Raw genomic sequence first — 27,927 nt, forward strand, 5'->3', positions numbered from 1 at the left:
GCATGTGTAGTCAGCTATACCATATTTTGCCGATGTGGTAGTGACGTTAACATGTTGAGGCAGCTGTTTTGCGTGTGAATCTATGCAGTGTCTGTAAGTGCGTATACGAGTATGGCAGCACTTTGTGTGAACACCGCACCCAAGGAAATGTGCACTGACGTCACTGCCACATCAGGGTGAAAATAGGCATAGTGGGTCATGATGTACAAGTAGTTTGAGTATCAATATTACAATATTTTTCAGAACATTTCATCCACAACTCAAACTAAAAGTGTACCGAGTGTCAGCTTATAGTTCAGAAAGCAATTTAGTTAAGAGACTGTGGTTTCATACAGTTACACTTACAAATACACACACCAATACCCTTTTTAGAACAAATGCAATCTACAAGTACATTATATTACTGTTGAATTTATGTGTATTAACAGTGACACACAATGTACTGATCACAATTCTGTACCAATATATATGAGCATAATCAAACAACTTACCGGTATAAATGTGAATTCGTACTGCAGGAGATCACACAGTTCTTTGGCTCTCTCAGTGACCTTCTCTCTTGACACCATAATATCTCTGTGTTCATTGGCTTTCAACGTCAACATGTTTTGATTGCAAACCGCTGTTACTGAGCTGGCTGTAATTTGAAAGAAGGGAAAATTACATAATAATATAATTTGTTTCACATATATTTAGAGCAGCCTGCATTTCTATCAATTGAGGGGCTCATTTTCACCACACTATGCAATATTTTTATTTTGCCATTAGGGGAAAGATGACTGATATATTTATTATTTTCCCCTACTGCATGAAATGGTCAAGTCTAATGCCCTCTGACCTCTAACGTCATCTGGAATCTAGTATAATGTAGATTTGACATGCATGGCAATGCCAACAGTAGCTATTGCATGACTGTCACATACAATGTTCTTACATTCACAAAATAATTCATTGAATCATCAACTGATAACATTATCTCCTTAGTACTTACCAAGAACAGACTCCATGAGAAACACAGATGTCACAGTGTTTGCATAATAACTAAGCTCAAACACTCCCGGTAACTGTGTGTTAGGTATCACTATGTCGTCCCTTTTACCGTCCTTGGGACCGTCTGTCTGTGGTACTACGTCTGGACAAAGGTCTGGTCTCTGGACGCTGACCAGCGTTTTCCCAAGTAACTTGATGGCATGTTTGACTACATCCTCTGTCTTTCCAGTGAAACCAACATCTCTACCTCTGGAAATGATTTCACCCTTGAGCCAGTCTGCATCTTTCACAAGTTTACTGAAATGTACACCCTGTAATAGACGAAGTATGATAAATTACTTACAAAAAATACACACAAATATATATAGGCTCAATTAGTTCAAGTCAAAATTGCTCCAATGAGTTAAAGGGGCATTTCATGAACCACAACATCAGCCCCCACTTTTCTCAAAAAAGTTTAGATTTTTATACCACAGGAAGGTTCTGGCTACATAATGTTTATATACAAAAAAACTCTTGCAGATTAATTTGTTTGGCAAAAATATCGTAAAATTTCAATTAGTTCTGGTACACCAGAATGAATTACAACACAGTGGCCTATTGAGCAGTGTAATACACATAATTATGCATAACTCATGAACTTTTTTTCGTGGATACCTAGTGAAAAATGTCATAAAATGAGGATGCTAGGATCACAAAATACTCCTTTAAAAAATCAGCCCCTTCTTGTCCTGAAAATTTTAATTGGATGAACAAATTGAGGGTTGAGAACCAGAAAGCCATAACTTACAAAGGAATCCTTTGTGAGTTACAGTTTTTTTTTTTTTTTATCCCTCCAAATGAAGTCAGGCATATTGGCATAAAATAAATTGAGAACTAACAAGATTCAGAACCAGTTGGGACTGAGCCCAAGCCAATCAATTATCTAATCAATCAAGAGCTGTTCCAATGGAACAATGGACATATTTACAAGTTATAACCACTTGCTCCCTCAACTGTCTAATCGGCCAATAATTTTTATAACAAAATCTATTTGAGCCATCTCCTTTGTTTGAAATGAAAAATGTATTTATAATCATTCTGGAGTAACTTATGAACAATGATATGCAGTAAAAAATCTTTTGAAGTAGCAGGACTGTAAGCTCACATTTGAAGCTCCAACACTGAATTTTGTATCATTTATTCACCATCATATTGCAATAAACATGTCCAGATTACAACATGTATGAACCATTCAATCATATGAATATGTAGAACTTACATTTCTGTGCTTGGTGAGTAACAGAAACGCAACCAAATTAGTGCTCATCACAGTGTTCACATTAACAGCATCTGTCACGAGAAAAAAAATGTTGATAGTTAAAATAATGCTAACAATTTACTTTGATACATAGTTTTTTCATGGTAATTGCATGCTTACTGGCCAGGATTATGGTGTAATGGAGTTTACACTGAATATTACTTCAGATATGACTCAAAATGATTGGTATTGGTGAAAACAGTATTTTGCAAACTGCTTCGATTTAGCGCTGTATACAAGCGTAAACAGAGGGGGGGTTCTGATTGGCTAATTGAATGTTATGATTCACATTATCATCACATTGGCGCCTCATTCGCTTATCAAGCTGCGCAGCAACGCATGACACAAGAGACCTAGTTCCTTTTTAAGCGATGATAGTACTGTAGGCGATTTCTTCAAAGGTATAGGGACTTTGTGGTCAGACTAAATATATAAACAAGGGAAAGTGCTTACCACAGATAACATGGTCTCCAAGTCCCTTGATCAACTGTCTTTGATCCTCAATGACAATATCTGCTCCATAGAGAGAATGGTCACTGGCTGATTTCTTCAAGGTAATGGGACTTTGTGGACGGACAACTGGCAGGTCACTGCTAGGTACTGCTGGCATGTGGGCTTTCTCCATATACTCCTGGAATAGAAAAATCATACTGAATTAACAGAGGATACTCAAACCAAGTTATAAAATTCAAAATATTCGCTTGAAATAAGTAATTTCCGTATAATTCTTAAATTCAAATTGTTTGTTTTTTTTAATTGTGACAAAAGTCAGCAAATTGTAGGGCAATTTAGTTTATTGATACACACAATTTGATGAAATCTTAATGTTTTCCCTACTTCATTTAAAACAATATAATTAGACAATTATAGACCAATTTCAGAAGCAAGTAAACTCAATCTGTGCCAACAAAATATTCTTATTAGGGTAAAATTACAAATTTCATGCCTTTTATCTTCATCATCATATTTCAACAATGACAAAACTAATTGTTAATCATCTAATTAAAAAGGTTGGTTGACTAAAGCAATATTTACCTTGAGAGAGAAGGGCTGAGCAAAGTCTACACGCACATGTCCGTAGTTACTTTTCAGCACATGCAGGATCCCCTGGATAGCCTTGAAAAAGTTCTCTTTCTGTTTGGGCAGGCCCTGAGTTGAAGGACAGAAAGAACAAATATTAGTTAGGTTCACTCTGTACAACACATTACTATAGAGTCACCAATACCACATTATAGGTGTACATACTTGGGTGTGGGTGGATGGGTAATCACCCTCAAATGAATATGTTTATTATATTTAAACCAGCAAACGAGGTTGCATTTTTAAGTGTGGACGGTTCACATTTCTTTATTATGAGCTATTGACTTGAAAAATACTAAAAAGTTTGATACTACATCTCTCCTTGATAGGTACCAAACTGTTCTCTGTAAAAAATGTCAATTCATTAGAAATGAATACAAAATGTCTTCATTTGAATGGTACTATGCATAGTCCCCCATAGATAGCGATGGGGGGGGGAGGTGTGTGGACAGCGTTCGAATTAAGAATTTTTTAAGCTGTAAAAACTACAGTTGCAAGTTTAAAAAACATACACTGCCGCCAGTATTCACATGTCACACACATTTCCCAAACTCACCTTGTTGCTATTATAAAATATCAAATATAATCCAAGAAAATACAGGTTATATGTTTAGCATTTATTTGTCATCAATAAATTCATATTTGTGTCGGATTTTATGCTTAAAAGCCATCAGAATTTCAAGACGCATGGACGTCAAAAACGTAAACACCCACATCTCCATTGATAAAGTATCTCATTTCCTCAAATTTCCGGGGCCATGATGTGCTAGCTCGTCCCGATCGATACTGCACACCTGCTATAAAGGCCAAGGTTAGATTCCGCATTTTATCATGATGTTTATAAAATACTTGCTAAAAAATTGATGGGAAAACAACATTTTTGGTCACAATTTCATCTGAACATTTCAAGATTTATGCAATGCATTTTATGTTAAGCTTACTCGGTAACATTGGTACACATTTTTATGGTTGTCCCTCGGACAACTGCCGTCAGCATTTTGGGTTGTCCGACGTTCATTGTGGTTGTCCCGGACAACCACTTATTTCGAACGCTGTGTGTGGATGTGTGGGAATGAATACGTACCATTTGTTCCCGGTTAAAATCTCCCTCTAGAATCTTCTCATAGCTGACAGACACAGGCACCAAGTATGCATCTTGTATTACACCTAATGAAATAAGAAAGAAATAACAGGGTGGATCGAAACACTTGTCATTCAATCAGTCGACAATTCCAAGATGCAGCTTGTAACATCAGATTCAGGAACTTCTCTCTCATGGGCGTTACTAAGCAATACAATGCATATGCCTCGCCATACAACAAGCACACAAATCAAGGGGTACAAGTTTCACTTCAATTTCTGCAGCAGTCTAGATATATTCAATATAAAAGCCATCATATGATACACCTCACTACTGCAGAACAAACTACTACAGAAGAACCAGCTTTCACCTGACCTGCTCAAATTTAACCCAAATGCTAAAAGTGCTTTCTAGCAAATGGAAAGGAAAGAAGGAAGTAATAAAGAGAGATGAACAAAGAAGTTGTTTTTTCCTGCTGGGATCCAAACCCAGGACCCCTTCTATGCCAAGCACTGTATCAGCTACCGATAGCCACAGTTGTTTCGCTGGCCCGGCCAATGAAATTAAACTGTGTGTTTATATGGATCATCACATCACGTGGGATGCATGCATACACAGTGTTTTGCTTTGTAAGATTCTACAGAGTTAGTGTTACCCTTGCCCAAGTTCTACCCCCCCCCCCTTAGGATGTAGCAGGACGAGTGGGTGCCTTTTGCCAACTACTTATATGGGTTTTGAATTTTGAAAAGACAATTATAAATGGCTGATATGCAAAAATGGAAATCTTAGGTGAATAAATATTAACACTTACCATCCATGTAAGCATCAACTACAACAGATAACAAACCACCTTTAGGTACAAGAGCTTTGCCACTTCTTGATCTGCCACCCTCTGTAAACAAAGAAACATTATGTCATCATTAACACGCTGCCTACATGCAAGAAATATCTAATACAATGTACATCTGGCTCATCTATCTTGAAACACATCAACTGTAATACGTTGATTACAAAAATGCAGGAATTATGACCAAAAAAAACCCTAATTTTAAACAAAATTATTATTCAAGGGTCAAAAAATGTAAAGACCTAATAATTCTTTAAAAAACAAAGTTAATCTTAATTTAATTGATTTAGGTAATCAACTACTTGTTACTCCAACTTCTAAAATGTGCAGCAGACGAAAAACTCACCAATAAAAAACTCCATGTTCTGATTGCTTCTGAGGATATCTTCCATATACTGAAAAACAATAATAGACATTTTATTTTATTATTTGAGTATTATGACATACTAAACCATTTAGCTATTACACTAAAGAGGCTGTGATTCAGACTATTTTGAAGACTATAAGGTATTTTCTTACCGAGTGTAATGTTGCTCTGTAAACCCAGTCCTTCTTGCCGACATCCCTGTCCATCTTTCTCTTGATGTAAAATGCACCTAGACGTCTCATGAACCAACTGTAGATATTCATGACAAAGAGTAAAAACAAGTCATTAATAACATCTGTTTTCGGCAAAATAACAGTTTTATACATTGGGCTCATTAAATTAACATAAAACTCAACCAAGGTTTCTGATGAAACAACAATCTTAAATCACAAGGTATGTAAAAGAAAAGGAAATTCCAAACTTCTCACCGTGCCTATGAATTAAGATAAGCATTTTTAGTGTCATTGTGTGTAAAACACTATCAAACATTTATCCTAGTTTCAATAGGTATTTCAAATACCAATTATTACCAAAATGTATAATCTTTATACCAAGACCACTAAGATCAGCAAAATCTGGTTTTGACAAAAAGTCAGTCACCAATCCACCCATTATTTTGGACAGGGGGGTATGCTTTGCTCCTGGAACAGGCAAAATTAATGTTATTTGACAGACACGCTAAATCATATTTACAGTTGTTGTAACAGTTTAATTCAACTCAAGCTGAGCAAATTCCTAATTTGAAGGCCATGGCAACACACTGAACAATTAATAGTCTGTTAAAGCCTGAATAAATGTTTGCGAGGTCAAATTTGGATGGGCGCCAAGCTGCAACTTCCAGCTAGCACACTGCCATCAATACAAGTATTTTAATATATTTGTTTTTCAGGGGATGCCATGCTACTGTTTTTGCAGTATTTCTTCCATCTTCTGTACTGGAAAAGTTTTATAATCTTATCTTATCAAAAGCACGCAGTCACTCACGCAACAGGTGCGTGCTTAAGCACTCGCACAAACAAAACTAACAGCAAGATCCAGTGTGGTATCAGTTTATCTATGACAGTTTACAGATGGAAATTGAATTGTATATCATGAGGGTTTTATGCAAGTTCAAGTTAATTCTAAGTTTTAACACATATTTACTATTTATCCAGAAAATAACTAATTTTATTTTGTTTTAATCATTTTTTATGATGAAAATAATGTTTGAATTGGATATAATTATAACACTTTATAAAAACTAAAGATTATTAGTCTTGGGGAAAATCGGTAGTGAAAATACATATTTGGCTTTTAATACCAGAATTAACAATGATTACAATTTCTTTAATACATTCTAAGTTCGGTCCTACAGAAGGATTCAGCAACATGTCGTAATAAACTTTTTTTTATTTTCAAAAATTATTTCTGCACTTATTTGAATCAGCTGTAAGCAGTTTTGCATTTAACCCCAACCCACATAAGGTGGTTTGTTTGGAATACCCTGCCCTGCTGAAGGCGAGGTACCTGGGTGTAGGGTTTGAGAGTGACTCAGTAGGGTCAGGGTTAAAGTCTCACCTGAACACTGGTATGTTGAGGTTGTCTCCAGCTGCAACATATGGTACTCTGATACCATAGATGTGTAAGATGAAGGACATGAGGATATAGTCCAGATGACTCCTGTGCATCGGTAACACAATCACTGGAATATCTTGCTGTAATGGGCACACACACAAAAAAAGTCGCAGACTGTTACTGTCTTGGAATATTATCAGTATTACACTTCACTACAAGATTCCTATTGGGGCTGCCTGCACAGTGGTACTCACAAGCACCAGGGGAGTACCAGTGTAGTTCCAGTGCAGTACCAATGCTGGTGGGTCCTGTACAGTAGCAGCAGTGGTACTGTGTAGGTACTCTGTGTGTACCAGTCAGGTACCTTGGTGTTGGTGTACCTGTGTAGGTGGCCCCAATAGAAATATTGTAGTCTACATGTAGGTTATTACAAGTCACTGAATATAACAGTGCATAATACTTTAAGGAGGACTGGGTGTATTTTCATAACACATTTACTGCTCACAAAGCAACGGATATGCAGGGGATATGTGCCATTCCAGGCAGTCACACATCAGCTCAACTCATTTGCTTTGGCACCTTATTTTATATTATTAAAATTTGACCTGTCAGGTCCCTTCAAATTTTGAGGTGGATTTACTATACCATATAACATATAACTGTATCTCAGTAGGACATTGAATGTTTTACATGATTTGATCACTTGTTGGTTTGACCTGAATATATAATCATATTGGATGCAGACAATTAGTAAATAATGGATGCAGACAATTAGTAAACACACTGTGGACTTATCTTAAAGGAGAATATTACTGATGAAAACATAATTATGTCTGTTATAAACGTAATTATTGAACACATATACACTGGTTTCGTTGAAAACGGGATGATATTTACCACCACATCAAATAAAATGTGCCGTTTCCCACCATGTGCTATTTAAGTCTTGCGCCAGTGTCGAACGTGCCGATGGGATAGCTTCACGCTCTAGTGCAGGTACAGTGATGTCATAGCTATTCTAAATCTTTGTGTGTATGATGACGTCACTGTACCCACACTGAAATGTATGAAATAAAATCTAAATATCATGGGGCTGGAACAGACACGTTTTATTTGATTTTACGGTAAATGCAGTTCCATTTTCAGTATAAAACCAGTGGACATGTTTTCAATACTCATGTTTATAACATTTAAAAGAACATGTTTTCTTCATTTGCATTCTCCTTTAAGTATCACTGAACAATAATTGGCCTTTGCTTTGGGATTTTCAACTGAAGCTATAACTTTATGCAGAATTACAATGTGTATTATTATTTCTTCTGGTATCAAATTGTGCAAATCTCAACATTTTTAGCATAACAATAATATTGATATGTGTTTGAGCGTAACATACCAGTGTTGCTTGTCTGACCATTTCTAGTTGACCCTGGTGCACCTGGACACCCATCAGAAACACACTCAGCATTTTGATCAACACAAAACCAACAACCCTGTACAACAGAAGAGGCAAAATACAATATAACATGATTTAAAAAAACAGTATTTTGGTGATGTACTGTAACAATGGTAACTTTAAAACTATTTTGGGTTACAGCTTTTGAAGCTCATACACAATTTCAGAATATGCTTACTACAAGTTGTTTTAAACAATACATTTCATTTCGGCACTGGGAGTATCATAGTCAGCAGAAATCCATTAATCATAAATAAATATCCTGCATTCCCTCTAAATAGGTCACCCTTTAACTTTTGTCCATAACAAGAATATCCTCAAAACAAGACCAACATTTCCCTATTAACAGGAAATTCATTCAATGATTTGATCTGCTCATAACTTACATTAACACACAATCCTAATGACTTGGTATTGTTCATGCTCAAATTTATTTGCTTTGTTTGTAGCTTTATGATTTACCTATTGAACGTCTATTCATATCTGTGGTGAACACAGGGGAGCGGAGGGAATTCGAACCCCCCCCCCATCCTCAAATCTGAAAAATTAGCTTATTTAAGCCTCTCCACACCCCTAAAAACACCATCTGCCTTCACCACTGCATGTGTTTATTGACAGAAATATATAAAAGTGGTATTATCAATGGTATGGTAGGATAATGCTACTTATATTGAGCATGTCAAGGTTCAAAACTACTGAATTGGGCAATGCTTGGTTGTGTGTGTTAAGAGCAAATGGTTTTGATTTATAATGCATGTGGATTAGTGCTTATATTTACACTTCAGAGTGATTCTAATTCATCAAAAGTGAGTATCTAATGTTTCTTGTCCAGTGTCATGCATATATGAAACTTGAGTGTCTGCCAGCATATAGAATGGTTAAATATGAGATTTGTAAAGAAACCAGCGATATCAGATAAGAATCATCATATCATAGGTCACTCTGATAATCATAATTGGAAAACAAAATCTTGCGCTAGGGTGGTCATTATATGCATTGTTGTTGTTCAAATATAAGATTTTGAAAGAATAAAAAATGTTAAATTTTTGTTTAAACTAACCTCTTCTCTAAATATTAAGGGATTAAAACAGACTTAGTTGAATATGAGAATTGGGTTCTTGAAATCCATACACCAACTATGGAAGACATGACTTTAATTTTCCACACAGGGAGTGTTGTTTCTAGCGAAAAGAGAAGGGGGACCATCCCCGGTTCTGATATCTGCAATCAATCCTAGGCTCCAGGATCGTGCATAGGTAAAAAAAAAAAATGTGCACGTTAAGCCCGTGCGACAATACTCAATTTGAGGTATGCACGTATATAGGAAGAAGAAGAAGAAGAAATGAGTTTACCTGAATGAGGTGACCCCATTTGAAATTATACAGGATAAGGATTCAGGTTAGAATTATATCTGGGTTTGCTATCAGTCTTCTGATGCTATTCCCAAAAGTTCACATTATTCTCAATTTCAAACCAAACCATACCTTAGTAATGTGTTGGATATGTTCGCTGCCATATCTACTAACATCGCCACCGCTCTTGACTTCTGTCTCTTGCAAGCTCGCTGGTAATCGGGCTCTTCATGGTGGGAGCCTGTCAATTCAATACACATGTACATTTTCTAAATTAGCTGCAATGAATTTAAGCAATAATTAATTGTCTTGCTGCCCTCTAATTTGCATAATTACACACTTAATGAGCTAATTTGCATAAATGCTAATTGATTATGCAAATTAGAGGGTGGCTAGACTAAATAATAGATGAGAACCTATTTGAAACACTTTGACTAAGTTTCAAGGCAAAAGTATGCAAAATAAAAGTACCCTGAACATCAATGCATGGATTTATAGATACAAAGAAAATAATAAACTGATGTATTTTAATAACTGTATGTCCGATCAGTTGATGGTATGAGCACCAAGGAACCTCGTCTTCCAATTACTCAAGTTCAAAATATAATTGTAAGTGGATTCAGATGTGTCTTGAAAATTTGCTAGAAAAGAAGCAAACATGGAAAACACCAACTTGTTCTCTGGCATGTTTTTCCTTACTAAACCACACAGAGAGCCTTGCCCTTGCATGAGTGACCATGTCAAGCAAACCCTGTATACATTGAATAAATATCAAGGATGAAGAATTGAACTATGCTCAGTTCTTCTCACTAATGTGGACTTAAATTTGGATGTCAAGGATAATTGTGACCCAATTTTGAAAATTAAACTACCATTACCAACTTGCTCAGTACCTACACTTACTGATGTTGAATCCCAGGTCTCTTGAATACTTGGTTGCAAAGTTATGAGCCTTTTATATATACATGTCCATTTTCTTATGTTTTTTATTGTTTTTTTCTCCCCACATTTTGCTTATAGATCTCAGTTTCATTATTGCAGACTTTAGCCAGAATGGATCAGATCTGGTCACAATTTGATTCAATTGCAAGCAAAAACCAATAATGGAAACAAAATAAAATATACATCTTGGTCCAAATTTGAGTAGCAATGTTATTTGATGCTCTTGCAAAAATGTCAGAACCATGGAAACCACACAAAAATTAAATACATAAAAATATCCAACTGAAGTTTGTTCGCTTTATAACTGGCGAAAAATATAAGGCATAACATTGTCTATTGATACAGAATGGCATTCACCCAGATGGCACCACGTATGTGCGTAGCACGTGACTGGTGCACGCAAATGTGAATTTACAAGAGCGTAAGTTGGAGCTGTATTGAAGCACGCAGTAACAAAAACCAAATAATTTTCACCAATTCTAAGACGAACATACTATATCTTGGGCACCCTGGAATGTGCAACATGCAGAACAATGCAGGATGTTTTGAAACTGTTATCTCCTCTCCTATAAGGTACTCAAGACTAGCAGCAATTATTGATGCAATTAATTTTTCACCTGATTTGCCAATATTGGAATGTTGCATTTGATTTCAAATTCACGATTCTAAGTTTCCTCACACTGACCTATAGTAACACTCAAGGAACATATATCACACAGCATTGTTTTCACAGTAAATGCGATGAGTGTGAAAAGCACAAAATAACTATAACTTGAACATTCCCACAAATTTCTCAACTACCTGTATGCATGCCAATTATATATATAAATCTGTGATGTTATGAGTCTTCCCCAATTATAGGCCAAACAAAATATACATTTGGGTGCCAATGCTAAATGATAATGGGTACCCTTGAAATTGCAACATAAAGAACAATACAGGATGTTTTGAAACTGTTATTTCCTATCATATAAGGTACTCAAGCTCAAAACTAGTGGCAGTTTTCGCTGCGATTAATTTTTCACTCTTTTCAAATTCTGAATACTTGATTTTAAATTCATGATTCTAAGCCTCCTTGACCTATACACTAAAGGAACAAATATCATCATTGTTTTGGTGTGTGAAAAGTGAAAATAAATATAACTTAAAAATTTTAAAAGTTCGTTGAACTTACCTTCTGTATCTGACATTGCACATTTATGTATTGCTGTTTGTACCCTGATGAGAAAACAAAACAAAAGATAAGATATGTAGTTTAAGACATCTGATTTCTTTGTTTTATCAAGTTTGCACTTTATATTGTTCTTAGTAGCACATCTTGTTTCTTTGTTTTATCAACTTTGTACTTTGTTTTAAAGTGCAGGTAAGTTTCACATCACTCTCCTACATAACAAAAATTAAAGAGACCTGCTGAGGACATTTAAGAGCTTGAGAGCTGCTGTCTGAAGAAAAAATTAAATTGAACATTTTGATTTGTTCATGAATTAGGGGTTCATTCATATATTTTCATGACTAAGCGGATGTTTATGCCCTCGGGCCAATCATAATGATTTAGTCATGAAAATATATGAATGAACCCTGTTCATACATACCAGAACATACCCTGAGATCGCACATCCGGGCCACCGGGCATAAACGCTGTTTATGCCCGGCTCTCAACCAATCACGCGCGCCGTTATATAGCGCGTATGTATGAATTAAGGTGTGCTTATAATTCGCACTCTTTCTGTGTTTAGGGAGAGCCATGGGGAGTGACCGCTCTCACTCTCCATAAACCTCAAATCCTGCACTGAATGTCTATTGTCAAACAAGTCACCTTTGGGAAGAATTTCTGTTTCTTTTTTCAGAGAGGGGCAATTTGAGAGATAGCTCTCTAGTGAAGACCATGAGCATTAAATTGTTAACATCAGAAGAGCTAAGAGACAAAGATGTATTTTTTTGTACCTTACTTTAAGAAATACTTTAAAATGTATACCTTTTGTGTTTAAGAACTTTTTCTGCAGTATGGCTTGGTGGTGGATACTCATAGTTGTACCCTTCTGATATAGCTGCTGTGAAATGCGGAAAGTATTTAGCGATTAAGCCCGACCTGTAAATAGTAGATAAAAATGTTATTGTTAGTTTTATTGCGAAATGTTATGTAATGTTACCCATAACAATGGCACTTGCGGTATATGCATCATACTGAACTGTGATTAGGGTTTCAGGCTATTCCAGTTGATATCCACACACCCCCTATGGAAGACATGACCTTAATATCCATTTGAAATCAACACCCCCGGTATGGGAGACTAAGGTCATGTCTTCCATAGGGGGTGTATGGATTTCAACTGTAACAGCCCATTCCAAAGGAAATCCTATGCTTCAACTTGTTTATTATGTTGTGCACTTTCAAGTTGTTTCACAAGGTCAATAATGCTTAGCCCTAAAATAGCCCTTAGATAACAGTGCCCATCACAATGGGTGCCTTATCAATTGCCTGCAACGTAAGTAAACAACAAGAACCAACAAGTCAACAATAAACCATCATTAAGCTGTTTATACCTTATTTCAGCTCAAAGTTGTGATGTTGGCAAGTATTTCACTGGTCAATAGAGAGATTGCGATTTCCAAACGTACGTATCAAACGTACGTGGAATCTATTCAAAACCACTCTCCTGTGATGTGATTTTGAATAGATTCCACACACGTTCGATGCTACGTTTGGAAATCGTAATCTCTCTATTGTATTGAATTCCACATTAACCTATTATGCACATCCATAGCCAGCAGGTGCAGGGGGTATGACACCCCCTCTAAATTGACAACAAGATCCTATTTTCAGGGGGAAATGTCAAAATGTACCCAAGAAGGTTCAAATTAAAAGGAAAAATTAACAAAACTTTTAAAAAAATCATTTAAATTAGTCCAAATTAAAATGAAAAATTAACAAAACTTTTCATGTTAAGGGGTACTACACCCCTGCCCAATTTTGTGCCTATTTTTGCATTTTTCTCAAAATTATAGTGCATTGGTGACAAGTAAAGATATGTAATATATTATAGGGGCATGGACTACAACAACTGCACTGGAAAATTTATTTCGCACAGACAACAGTTGTGGAGTTACAGTCAAAAATGAGGAAAACCAATATTTGATCAATAAATCAATAACTACTAGCCTTGAGTTGCTGAATTTTCAGTGCAGTAGTTGTAGTCCTTGCCCCTATAATCTACATATCTTTACTTACCACCAATGCGCTATAATTTTGAGAAAAATGCAAAAATAGGCACAAAATTGGCCAGGGTGTAGTACCCTTTAAACCATTCAAATTAGCCAGAGAAATTCCATTTTTAGGGGGTTATGTCCCCTCTTTGCATTTTGAAAAAGGTCCACCACCTTTGGAAATTCCATATTCCACTTCGCAAAAAAAATTCCTGGTAGTTCGTCGGCATGCTTGCGTTGCAACCACTTTAAGGTGGTACTACACCCCTGGCCAATTTTGTGCCTATTTTTGTATTTTTCTCAAAAATTATAGCGCATTGGTGACAAGTAAGATATGTATATTATAGGGGCAAGGACTACAATTACTGCACTGGAAATTGTATTTCAGCACAGACCAGGATTCCCGTTAAGGATTTTAAAATGTGCGTCATGTGTGACGCAAGTTTGCTGACAAGGTTGAAAAAACTTGCGTCCAGACAGATTTTTGTGCGTCCATCTGAAATTCACGATCAATCATACCGGGAAATGCCGCGGAATTCCATGATCAGAACGGCAGCCCCTTGTTGGTAACACACGTACCCGTACCCCGGGTGTACACTTCATCAAATTGATCAAATAAAAGTGCATTTTCGCCGTGATAATCCATCTCCAATCGCTATGATAATTTTTCTCATTTCTGTGTCAGTTTTGGTCCCAAACGCGTTTCAGAAACAGCTGCAAAAACATGCACAAATTTTCGTACTTTTACTTCCGGTTTCTTTAATTTTAAAACGTGTTGTTGATGCTATATAAAGCTAAAACACACGCTGCCAAAATAATACAAAAAAAGGTTATCATTTGGATTTTGTCTTTAAAATTGCTTTTATTCATCGTAACAATAATACTAATAAAGTAAACATAAATTATTTATGAGAAAATAAACTTAAAACATTAAAAACTGAATATTGTCAGCTTGTGATAAATAATTAAACAAACATTAACTGCACGTTAGCCGCACGTGAGATGCTTTGTTTACTGTAAACAAAGTAATGGGGACTTTCCCATCAAACAGCGATCGTACGGAAAGCTTGCAAAAAGTGCATGATTTCCTGACGTTGCATTTACAAATATTACAAATTTTACTACAATTCTTAAGCAGGTGGGTCAAAATTTTGGGGCTTTTATTATCTTAAAAATATAAAAGAATAAAAATTTCGTATTTTTATCATCAATTAATGATTAGATTTCGAAGTTTTGTCTGCGTCCACATGCATGTGACATGGACACAAAATACTTGATTAGCCATGTGAACTTGCGTCCAAATTTGAAAAATATGCGTCTGGACGCAATGACGCACACTAACGGGAAGCCTGGCACAGACAACAGTTGTGGCGACACAGTCAAAAATGAGGGAAAACCAATATTTGATCAATAAATCAATAACTACTTGTCTTGAGTCACTGAAATTCCAGTGTAGTAACTGGATTCCTTGCCCCTATAATATACATAACTTTTGGTACCAGTGTGTTATTGGTTTTTGAGAAAAATGCAAAAATAGTCACAAATTTATCACGGGGTGTAGTACCACCTTAAGCACTGACGTCAAAGTGAAACAAAGATCAAAATGATGTTTGTTTACTCTTTTGCTAGTGTTACTTCAAAAAGTTTAAAATGACTGACTAAACTAATCCCAGCATGCTTATCACGTTACAGTAATTGTGGTTTTAGTATGCTGTGAGGGGCTATGGACCATTTCAGTATTCTTTGCAAATTTAGTATGACGTATGTCATCGTGTCAGTGCGCATTCTTGATGCTACTGTGCAGGCTCCAAATCAGAGGCATAGTCAAGGGGGGGGGGGGTAGGGGGCAACTGCCCCTGGAGAAGTCTTCCCCACCCCACCCCCAGTGGAATGCAGGCCGCCCTGATATTTAAGATTTTAGGCCTTTTCTGTACGTTTGCCCACCCTCTGAAAAAGTGGTGGCTACGCCATTGCTCTAAAGTAAGCATACATGTAGCAACATCATGTGACAAATTGGGAGAGTATGCAGTGGCATTAAACATGTCCACTGGGATGACAACGTAGTTTCAGTCAAATTTGCAAAGGCTTTCGGGACATACCGAAATGGTGTATCAGCACTCCACTACATGTGTTTTGCCTATCAACTCAATAAACATCATGATCAATATCAATAAACAAACAATAACACAATATCCAATACGATTAAGAACAGTTATAATAATTAGCAACACTTGTACAAGTTTGAAATTTCACTACAATCAATTAAACTTTTAAAACAACATGAGACAGCAAGACAATTAATGTGATTGACTGCAACAAATATTAATTGTACAAATCCACAGCATTTAAATGGCAGCATGCTTTTGGAATTCTTACGAGCAAGTATTTGGTGAGGCAGTTCAGCTATGTGCAACCCTACATTTCCACATTTATAAAAAATATTTGTCAAAAAAAGAGCTGACACAAAAGCATCCGACTTCAGCGTCCACATTACATTTGTATAACAGTGTTTTAACGGCAAGAATCAAATTAGTGGGAAGGGGGGAGGTGATAAAAAAATTCCACATTTATCACTAATTTGTTAAAAATAGAACCGACACAAAAGCATTCGACTTCAGCGTCCACATTACATTTGTATAACTGTATTTTAACAGCAAGAATCAAATAAGTGGGAAGGGGGAGGTGATGAAAACATTAGAGGGAGCATAAAATGGGCTAACCATGCTTCTTTAAGATTTTCTGTTCAAGCTACTTTGGGAGAGGATTCAAGCTCAGAGTATCCTGGTTAGATATATATAGAGCCCGGGAGAGGATAAAAATCTCAAAACAGCTAACAAATATTTGCCACAAAAAAAAAACATCAAGCAAAACACCTAACATGTGGGGTAGGTCTGAATAATCGAAACTTACTTTCTGTCATACATATGATGCATACCAATAGGTGATCGTGGGTCATTTCTGTAGGATCAATAATGCATTAATAAAAACCTTGAAAAATTTTAACTTAGACTTTGAAGACAAAGGTGCTAGGAAAAGTTGTTGACGACCCCCTCCCCGCCTTTCTATGTGTAATTGCAACATTTATGTTTATGCATGAGGGGTTAGCTATATAATCATGCATGAAAAACATAAATTGGGCTATTCCAATTGAAATCCTTACACCTCCCTATGGAAGACATAATCTCAATCTCACACTGTGGGTGTAAATTTCAAATAAAGTCACCCATTCAAATTGGAAGATTATTAAGGTTATGTCTTCCATAAAGGGTGTCTTATGGATTTCAATTCAAATCGCCCATTAATTCAACTGACTGTCTTTATCATACCGCGGAATGTGGGCATGTTGCCCTATGGGGTCGATGCTTAGAAGGGGTGCATGAGCGAACTCAAAAATAGCGCAAATAGCACAAGCGTACATAGGAGAGACTTCGCGCGTAAGATTAGCCATGTCGCCAGGTCTGTACCAGCGTCAACTAAATTCAAATACGCTTAGAGAACACAGGCATGGAACATCACAATCTTATGTGTTATTAATCTATGGCTTGTATTGCAAAAACACAATTTGTTAACAATACATGTTAGCAACAATCAATTTAGCGACTTTCAAAATCATATCCTAGTTTTTCAATCTAGCGCTACCACAGACATACAATTTATGCTGCATTTGTGCAACTCTGACCCACCAAGCTTTCTACTACGGACCCCCGGGTACTCAAGTTTGGTTTTGGTAGGGACGTGCAGCTGAGAATTTGAAAGTGGACCCATAAATATACCAATTTTTCAAGAAATTTGGACCCATTGATATACCAAAAGTCAAAATTTTCGGCCGAATTTAACCCAAATTGTCTTAGTTTTTACAAATTTTCCCAAAATTTTGGGAAAATTTTGAAAATTTTGGCTAGATTAAGGAAAAATGGGGCTATTTTCCGAAATAATTGAGAAAATTTTGAAAAAAGGACCCATTCATATACCAAAATATGCTTTGAAAAAGGGGTCATTGATATACCAAGAGGCTGAAAATGCTACCCATATTTGCGGCGCGTCCCCGTATGGTCATTTGTACTGAGTGCCCCCCCTGGGACGGACCCCCTACTTTTTTATTTACTGCAAGTTCAGGGGTCCCTGCGTACTCTGGAGTGTTTTGTTCCAGCGCTACCCCTAGAGCAGGGCCCTGGAGACTGCATCTGTTTTCTTTTGGTATTGAAATTGACTTTTGTCAGACCATGTAAACAGAATCAATCTAGCTCTACAGTCCATGACTTTAGACACTGATCATGATTCACACTTCCCCAAATCTAGGAAGCTTATTTCTGGGAAATTTTGTCATTTGGAAGGAAATTGTGCCATTTTAGAGTGAAATTTTGTTTCCCCCAAATTATTGCCATTTTTGTGGGAAATTGGACTCAAATCTTCCTAAAATGAACTCCTAGTATGAAGTGAGTTTTAGGGATTTCATTTGTAAAAATATTCTGCCCACATGTAAACTCATCAACATCAAACATTTTGGCCACATTGACCACACACATCTTTGCTAATATCCCAGTCTCATCTGCCTACCAATGATGTATTAGCATTACTACTTGTCTAAACTAATATGTAATACAGAAGTACATAATATTATACATTTATATATGATTATTAAAGCATGGTTTCCAAAATTAAACAGCCTTAAAATATAACAAGAATTGACTCATTCTCTACAGCTTGGTCACTGGTGACAGTAAATTGGTCAACTTCCAACATTTGTTATGTAAAAATCAACATTTAGTAATGGTATAGAACTAATGTGATTATTGAAGTAGAATGTATGAAGACAGGAAGAACTGATCTGTGTCGAGAACATTCTTAATTTCCCTTTAAACTATAATTATGTGATTCGTAATAAGGTCGCCCCCACAACATAAGTTTGTAAATAACAAAGGCTATACAACTTAAGAAATATGCAAGTCATTCATTAATATTCATAAATGTGCAAATAACCTGACACAAACTATACAGTATACAGCACAAAAGCTTAAGGATACGATACATGATTTACCGACAAGTGACTCATTCGGAATGCGATCATGAATTTTGAAGAAAAAAAAGTTTCCACAGGCTTCGTTGGGATTCGAACCAGCGATTTGGAACTTCTTTTGATTACGCGTCTAGCGCTTTACCGCTCGTCCATGGTGGCAGTTGAGTGGAGGAGTGTAATGATAAATCTCATAATGCCATCTTTAGCCTTTTGTTTACTAAAAAAACGCGCTTTTGTAAAAGATAGATTAGCCGTTTTATGCATAAAGAGCACGAACGTTTGGGAAAGGTTTCAAACAAGTCGGGAAATATCTGCGTCGCTATGTTTTGTTTTGGTTTTAGGAATGCGACCTTAAAATTTACGACTTCATGACATTATCATTCGAAATCAACAAAAGATATTTAAACAGTATATGGCCGCCTCATTCTTTCTCTAGAATGTTTTGTACATGTATGTGAAATAGCTTCAACAATGGTTCGCTGCATAATGGTAAAAACAGCCTTGACCTACATGTAATAAAGGGCGAGAGGTACCATATTTACCGATTCAGGCTAAATTTAAAATTGAGATAAAACGTTTGTTTTTTGATCGATTACAAAAATTAATTTTTGTCATATAAAGAAATTGTGTCTGGCGTGAATTACACTACAGTTTTTTATTCTTAGGGCTCTTTAACTTCTTCAAATAATTTTTTAAATGATAGAGTGAATCCCCTGGCCCTCTATAATTACGCACAAAAGATCGAGTCCCCTTAATACTAAGTTTAGTGAGTTAGTTCATCGGTTATTGCATGTAATTTTAAGCTGCAGATTGGAATAATGGAATTGAAGGGCAAAATATGCAAATAAGCTCATTAATCTTACTATAAATAGGGGAATGTTGTATGTATGTATGTATGTATCTATGTGGTTTATGTAAAAGGCTCCGTCAGTTTCGATCCAAATGTCGCCAAATTCATACGGGAGATCGAGGAATATACGGGAAATTGCCTAGACTTTATTTGGTTGAAATCGGTCAAGAATTGGCTGCAAAAACAGTGAAAATATGGGTAAAAACGAGGTTTTTGTTATGAAAATCAGTTGTCAGTCTGCGCGTCAATGCAGCTGGCAGGCAGCGCTACCGGCGTGCGGCGTAATGCGCCTACGCCAATGCGGCACAGAACGGCGCAGAGCCACGCGACTTGCGAGCCAGAGACCAGTGGACATGATAATACAGAGAGAAGGAAAAATAAATAAAAATTAAAGGGTAAAAAGGTACATGGACGGGTCACGGGATTATGATAACGATGAACACGTCCGCATACACGCTTATGAGAGGGGCGATATCGGGAAAAATATGTGTGTTGTATAAAAAAAATGAAACGGTAGACCTACAATAAAGAAAAAAATGAAATTAACATGACAAAAGAGGTACGAGTAATAGGCCAACGGGTTAAAGTAGCTAGATGAAGCGGGAACGAAACAAAGAAGGAAAGAAACTAATCGGAAATGTAAGGAAAAAAAAAGAAGCAAATAAATCAGAATGTAATAAATAACAGATTTAGAAAAAAAAAATGGGAACGGGCTTAAATAAACAAATAACATGGAAACGGAAAATCACAAGCTAGGCAGCAAATATATATATATTTTTTAATGGGAACAAAATAGCCCCATGTACGTTGTAGAAGAAACTGAAAAGAAAGGAAAAAAGGAAATGTAAGAAGAGACAGATTTATAATATAAATAAAATGTATCTTTTCGATGATTCTACCTGTTCAGTAATTCTTCCTGTTATCGTGAACGCTCCCATTTACTCATCTAGCGGGACCCGCGCGTAGCGCGGGTGTCCCGCTAGTATTCATAAATATGGAAATATTCTGACACAAAACTAAACAGCACAAGGTGATCATACTCTATCATCCTACCAATTTAGATATTATGCAGGCTACAGAGTGGATTAGAATTTTAGGCAAAATATGCAAAAAAGCTCATTAATATTCATAAATATGGAAATATTCTGACACAAAACTAAACAGCACAAGGTGATCATACTCTATCATCCTACCAATTTAGTTATGCAGATTGCAGAGAGTGGATTATAAGAATTTTAGGCAAAATATGCAAATAAGCTCATTAATATTCATAAATATGTAAATAATCTGAGACAAAACTCTACAGTGCAGGAGGTCACCCTACCAAGTTAGGAGTTGATCAGTTATTGTGTTTAAGCCGGAGTGGTTTAATGACTTTGCATCCACCTGGACGGACAGATAGCCGACCGCGCAGACAGTCGACCGCGCAGACAGCCGACCGCGCAGACAGCTGACCGTACTGACAGCTGACTGCACAGACAATATTATGTAATGCATGTACTAATCTTTTGTTTACCATAGCAGCCTGGATAGCCCTAGTTACCATAACTCCTGTTGTTCATGTGGTGTATATTTCAATCCTGGGGATCTAGGCCATGTGGAAATTAATATCTAGGCCATGTGCGATATATTTATAGCAGATAAAGATTGGTGTCAAATTATACAGACAACCTTGAACATTGGCAAGAAATTACCCCAGGCATCTGAATAATCAGACGGGCCTATAGACTCTCTGCAAAAAGGACCTACGATACCACAAAAATTGGTTCAGATGTTCAAGCATTGCTCATAAGGCAGATACAGTGCTGATTGGTTCAAATGTTCCAGCATTGCCCATGCTCATAAGGCAGATACACCGCACGTTTCCATTCACAATGAGTTTAGTTGCACTTGACTTTTATCCATAAACTATTTTTAACCCTTTTAAATAGGTCAATTGTGCTAGCACTGAGCATACTCAGTGGCAACTATAGTACATGCTTACATAAGTTACATTCACATTGAGTTTGTTAGTAACTTGTCTGTATTTTCATTTACTTCTTTCTTAGTAATTATATGATTTTATTATAAACCAGGGACTAATTAACTGTGCATCGTTTTGAGCCGACCACTATCTATAACATTATTATAAGTTAATATAACACATAAGCACATATTAAGTACATATATGAGAGATAACGTATCCTTGAATGTTGCACCGACTGAAACAACATTATCACGTTTTAAGTCAACAAACACATACCAAGTAAACAAAATCTAAATTGATATAATGCGTCCTTGTGAAAGTAAACACGCAATTCAAACACATTAGAATGTGCTAATTATCTGATGAATGATTGCCTCATTTAAGGACAACTGCCCTTGAAAATATTGCGCAATTAATGTCCTAAATGTACGTCCCAATTTATCAGACGGAAGATTACCTCATTTAAGGACAGCTGTGTTTGGCATATATATATGACATTTAGGTAAACATGTAATCTGCTTCCCACTTGTAGTATGTTCTAACCAGGGAAGTAATGGCAAAAAAGCATGAATTAAGAGTTATACCCTGGGAGTCCAACCAGGGACATGCTAACAACATACCCCGGTAGTTCCTACAAGAGAAGTTGAAAGTAAAAGGTGTATTATTATTCTAATTAGTCCTTCTGCAGAGATCTACAAAACCAGGCACCTGTAGTGGTCCTGTGCTCTTTGCACATTGCAGACCTGCCAACCTACCAAAGTCAGAATGAGGGACATTGAGACCAAAACCTTGTACCATGTACACAAATAAGATACCGACAAATTCAAAGACTTGAGGTGTGGAATACTTTCAGAATTCAGAGAAGGTTTTGCGGGTCTGAATTTATCACAATAGACTAAAGAGAATGCTATAGCAAATTTTAAAGTGTCATTTTCATCATTTTCTGCTGTTCTTTCATTTAAATTTGCCATCACTGAAATTTTCAGAAAACAGGACTGTCCCTCATGTTCACTTTGGTAAACCCCAAATGAGGGACAGTTGGCAGGTCTGACATTGGCTAGACACATACCCAGCTGCACTGTAATAGCTGTCACACCCCTCATTTTTGAAATAGGCCTTAATTATGTACTATTTATAGTTAAATTACATAATGATATCTTTTTTGTAATACACACACATGCCCCACATCTTTATGACTACCTCAGTAGATTTAAAATAGGACTGGTAGTGTCATATTAGACCTGCAAAAAACGATTAAGTATAATTACCCTTGCCCCCTAAAATCAAATCAAAACAGTAACCTCATAACTGAGGAAACTTGTATTGAAAATTGCTAAAAAAACAAAATGCCACCCTCACACAAATTAAGAGGATCAGTAATTGGGATGAAATAATCTTGAGTTTCCTGTAACTCGTCCATGCTTGATCAAACCTTTTTAACAAGGGTGAGCAAATGGGAAGTCCTAACATGACTATGTGTGCCAAGTCCCTGGGCATATTCCAGACAGTATGAGCTTTTCTTGATCTTTCAAAGAGCTCCAGTTGCATCAGGCAAAGGCGTGTCTGAATTCAATATCAATATGCTCAAAGAATGCTTTACCAGACTCTTCTTTGGATTCTTTCACGATAAACTCATTACCAGGTTCATCAGCGTTGATAAGTTACTGGAGATGACGACGTGCTCTGTCTCAGACCTGTGCTCAGCTTTACCAGGCATCATTTTTTTCAGCATATCATTTTTCTGTAAGCCTAATGTTTCTATATCAAATTCATCTTTTCCAGCTGTTACCCCATCCTGGGCCTAATTGAAATATACCGAGTACTATATTCATGAAATTCCACTTTCAGTGGCCTACATTTAAAATGTTTAAGTCTATTGCTTATTTAAAGGTTCTATCAGTTATTAAAGTAAATCACGAAAGCTTTCTACAAAAATATTTTTTTGGGGGGTGTAAAACTTCTGACTCGTAATCATGCGGTAGTTCGAGGTTATGGGTTCAAATCTCTCCAAAGTCAATGTGTTGTGCACTTAGGCCAGGCTCTTCAAGCCTATTGCCTCTTCACAACAATGTGTACAAATGGGTACCCAGCTTCAACGCTTGGAAGGTATTAACAGACTCGATGTGTAGGAGATATAACAATCTCCTAGCAGCAACATTATATGGAATAGTCTGGCCCAATCATATCAAAAGTGAGATGGACACTACGGCCTGTGAAGACAGATTCATCTCCTTTACCTTAATTTTTACTGATAATATCTTGTACATTGTAATGTATCTCTGACCCCAAGTAGTTTTGGGTCATCCCTTTACCCTCCCAATTGCATGCAAAGTATAAAGTATATTACCTTCTTCCTGGTGGAAACATCAGAATATTTCTAAACCCCATGCCTGGAAAGCTTGGGCTGTACAGCATTTCCTATAATATAATCAGAATACATTTCAAAAGTAGTGAATACAAAACAGGTATAAACAACTATAAATATGCATAAATTAACAAGTAGAGATATAAATTCATAATATTGCAAACATTTAAACATGAGTATTGCACAGGTTTGTATAATTTACCAAGCATTTCCATAATTTGGGTAGTTTTCTTTGGCATTGGTATTTGTGTACCACCCCTTGTTACAGAAAGGCTCATCTTTGTCTTCTTATAATTTCCACACCTTAATTTCTTCCCTAAACATTTCAAGTTGGTTTAGTTTTTCCCTAAACTGTTTCATTATTTCACCACTTTTTCATTATTTTGAACAACATCTTCCCAGGAACGGTCTCTTGCCTTCTGTGGTTGCATACGGTCATTTTCACAGTAAAGGGTGTAACTTTTGATTTTTAGGGTCAAAATTTCAAACCACTTTTATGTTTCTGTTTACTGAAATCATGCATAGAAGCAACTTAAATTCCAGTAAAATAATGTTTCAAGGCTTAAACCTTTTGATTTCTAATAAAAAATTTGACATTTCCATAACATTTTGGTTAAAATCTAAGAAAAATGTATTTTACATAACCTCAGAAAATTATGACATGAAAGCTGGAATACATGTGAAATCCCATTCCAAAGTAAGTCAACAGATATAAGTTAAATTTTATACCATGTTTTGCTATGTTTGTAATTGCAGTTTTGAAAATTTTTAACATCAAGTGTCATTTACAATGGAAATTTCCAAACCTTAAACATATTTTTAAGTTTTAATTGGGTTCCTAAAATAATTTGAATGTCTAACTTCATGTACAAATACTACTTGATGAAAGGAACCTCCCAGCCAAGTTTCACAGAAATTGGAGTTATTTTTTAGAATTGGCAATTCAAGCGATTTGTGTTTCGGAGGCTTCAGTTAACAACACAGGTGATCATTAAGTAAAATATTTGGCTAACTACTACAAGTTGACATAAAAAAATAGGTAAAAAATATCACAATTACCAATTTTCATGCTTTGCTTCTAAGTATTGAATTTCAGTTGTGACAAAAATTAAATTATCACAGCAAGTCATTTTTTTTTTGTTTCGAGGCTTCATGTTAACAATTGTTAAACATTGCAGAAGTAGTTTTTTGAAAACAACAGTGTTGGGATCATCTAAGCTGTTATTTTCTTGTGTGTATTGAATCAATGATTCTATGCGGCAGATATTGTAGATTTATCACATGTTAATTTTTTCACCCTTTTGTTAAGTATGGTGTTTTTTGCATGTGAAGCCTCCGAAACAGGCATTTTTGGGTATCAGTATATTTTTCAAATATTAACCATAATGTCAAAAATTTTTTTAATTTATGACATTCTGCACATATCAAGTAATAATTACAATGCAGATATCATTATGAAACGCACCAATTTAGATATGCATAGATGATAATTAATCTTATTGTTGTTTCGGAGGCTTCATTTGTTTCGGAGGCTTCAATTGTTAACGGAAAGTTTGTATTGGGTCCCATTTTCAAACGGTGATATATATCTCCACGATTTAAAAACATGTGACTTGAGGATCTACTTTACTACATTTTGATAAATAGATTGGATGAGCTCTTTATTTATATTTGCACAAGCTTCCTGAACAGTTTGTTTCGGAGGCTTCAAAAAAGTTAACGGAAAAACGGCTCTTTGAAGTCAAGATTTTATAAAAATTTCAAAAGCTTGCAAATCGACTAATTTTTGTTACCCATTTCAAGTTAAGATAACAACTGTTATGAATCAAGAAGAAGTGAAGAAATAACCAAGAATTATGAACCAAAGCTACACCCTCAAAGTTTGTTAACAATTGTTAACGGAAAATGAAGCCTCGAAACGACAAATATCGAAGTCCGGTTCTCAAAAATACAGGGCTGTTCACAATTCAATCTAATGTGGCAGTGTTTACTGAACATATGACTGTACTTTCAGGATAAGAAAAATTATCCATGAACTAACTGAAGAAAACACAGGGTTTTACAAAAATGTTACTGTTTTTTATAGTTTTTCAAAATGGCAATATTAAGTACATTTAAGCCTGCTAAAACTGAACGCAGTAACTCCCAAAACTGATTATGCTACCCAAGGTAGCTGCTAACTAGATGACTTATGTGGCCAAAAATCATGGAATTCTGTGGCTTTATTAGAACACTACAGATTAAAATGTTAAAAATCCAAAGTTACACCCTTTACCGTGAAAATGACCATACGTATAGGGTAGCGACACTTTTCCTACATGACCTAGAGCACTTTGTACAACATCTTCCTGTGAACGGTCTCTTGCCTGAGGGTGGCGACACATATCCTGGATATCGCTCTAGAACTGTGGCTGCATACATAGAAGCAGAGGGCGGTGACAAGTACCCTACTTGTACTTGAGCACTTTGTACAACATCTTCCTGACGTCCCTTGCCTTCTGTGGTTCCATACATAGAGGGTGGTGACACTTACCCTACTTGTAAGCATGTTGTACAACGTCTTCCTGGATCTAGTCTCTTGCCTTAGAACTGTGGTTGCATACATAGAGGATCAGGGTGGTGACAAGTACCCTACTCGTACTTGAGCATTCTGTAACAACATCATCCTGGGAATGGTCTCTTTCCTTTTGTGGTTGTATGTATAGGGTGGTGACACTTACCTTACACAAGTACTGATTCACTCGGTCGGACATAGCAACCAGCTCGAGAAAGGGGAACTGCACATGCGCTGCACATGCGCACACTGGTTTTACAAGGCTATTTCCCCTTTGTGACGTCAGCCCGACCAAGAGAATACAAGCACTTTGTAGAACCATACATATATTATGTCCATTTGGCTTCCTCGACAGAGTGATGTTAGCTAATTAGTGTGTACTTAAGTACACGTAATATTAAATCATGCACATTGACTCAAAGCACTGGCAAGTTTACATGTGCGAACAAATGGCGATACGCCTATGCACGAAATAACTTTCGGACAAAGTACTGACGCTACTCTCTCCCGAGGAAGCCAATTGGACTATAATAGCGGATGGGGACATACACTTACCCTACTCGTACTTGAGCACTTTGTACAACATCTTCCCGGGAACGGTCTCTTGCCTTCTGCAGTTGCATACATAGGGGGTGGTGACACTTTGTAGTTGCCGAAATTTTCTGGCACACAGTCCTGGAATCAAGAAAAGAGTGCAAAACACTTGGTTTAGAAATTTCACGTGTTTTTCAGAAGAGAGAGAGATGTAATAACAAAAGATAATCTTTTCAGCTGTGTGGAAAGTCAAGAGCGAGGTTCCCCACAAAATGTTGCTGTTTTCTCTCACCACATACTCAAAGCCTGTTTTGGGTATAAAAAGCTTCCTCAGATCTCTGATCAGCGCCATTCCATGCCAAATCCTCCAAAATTGACATAATGGCTGCTAAGCCCATCTTTCATTTGTTTTTAATTGTTTTAATTGTTTTCTAAAGTTAAATATCCCATGTGGGCAAATTTCCACATTTT

General features: G+C 36.4%; 1 protein-coding gene across 6 annotated transcripts in view; it reads right to left on the bottom strand.

Annotated features, from left to right (window-relative positions):
• The window catches only part of LOC140148869 (glycerol-3-phosphate acyltransferase 1, mitochondrial-like), a 46,584-nt gene that overhangs the window by 6,495 nt on the left and 12,162 nt on the right, over positions 1-27,927 (bottom strand). For 5 of the 6 annotated variants that reach the window (XM_072170959.1, XM_072170957.1, XM_072170960.1 and 2 more), the window contains 17 exons: positions 27,478-27,597; positions 24,351-24,421; positions 17,081-17,128; positions 12,942-13,055; positions 12,141-12,184; positions 10,157-10,265; positions 8,613-8,709; positions 7,223-7,359; positions 5,818-5,914; positions 5,645-5,693; positions 5,263-5,343; positions 4,455-4,537; positions 3,326-3,439; positions 2,744-2,921; positions 2,252-2,322; positions 992-1,301; positions 492-637 (listed from right to left, as the gene is read on the bottom strand). In XM_072170959.1, the coding sequence (XP_072027060.1) occupies positions 492-637; positions 992-1,301; positions 2,252-2,322; positions 2,744-2,921; positions 3,326-3,439; positions 4,455-4,537; positions 5,263-5,343; positions 5,645-5,693; positions 5,818-5,914; positions 7,223-7,359; positions 8,613-8,709; positions 10,157-10,265; positions 12,141-12,184; positions 12,942-13,055; positions 17,081-17,128; positions 24,351-24,421; positions 27,478-27,597 (1,869 nt within the window). The remainder of the gene's footprint in view (positions 1-491; positions 638-991; positions 1,302-2,251; positions 2,323-2,743; positions 2,922-3,325; positions 3,440-4,454; positions 4,538-5,262; positions 5,344-5,644; positions 5,694-5,817; positions 5,915-7,222; positions 7,360-8,612; positions 8,710-10,156; positions 10,266-12,140; positions 12,185-12,941; positions 13,056-17,080; positions 17,129-24,350; positions 24,422-27,477; positions 27,598-27,927) is intronic. The other variant, XM_072170962.1, reaches the window with a different exon arrangement.

Source organism: Amphiura filiformis, chromosome 3 (assembly GCF_039555335.1).
Source record: "Amphiura filiformis chromosome 3, Afil_fr2py, whole genome shotgun sequence".
NCBI classification, from domain to species: Eukaryota; Metazoa; Echinodermata; class Ophiuroidea; order Amphilepidida; family Amphiuridae; genus Amphiura; species Amphiura filiformis.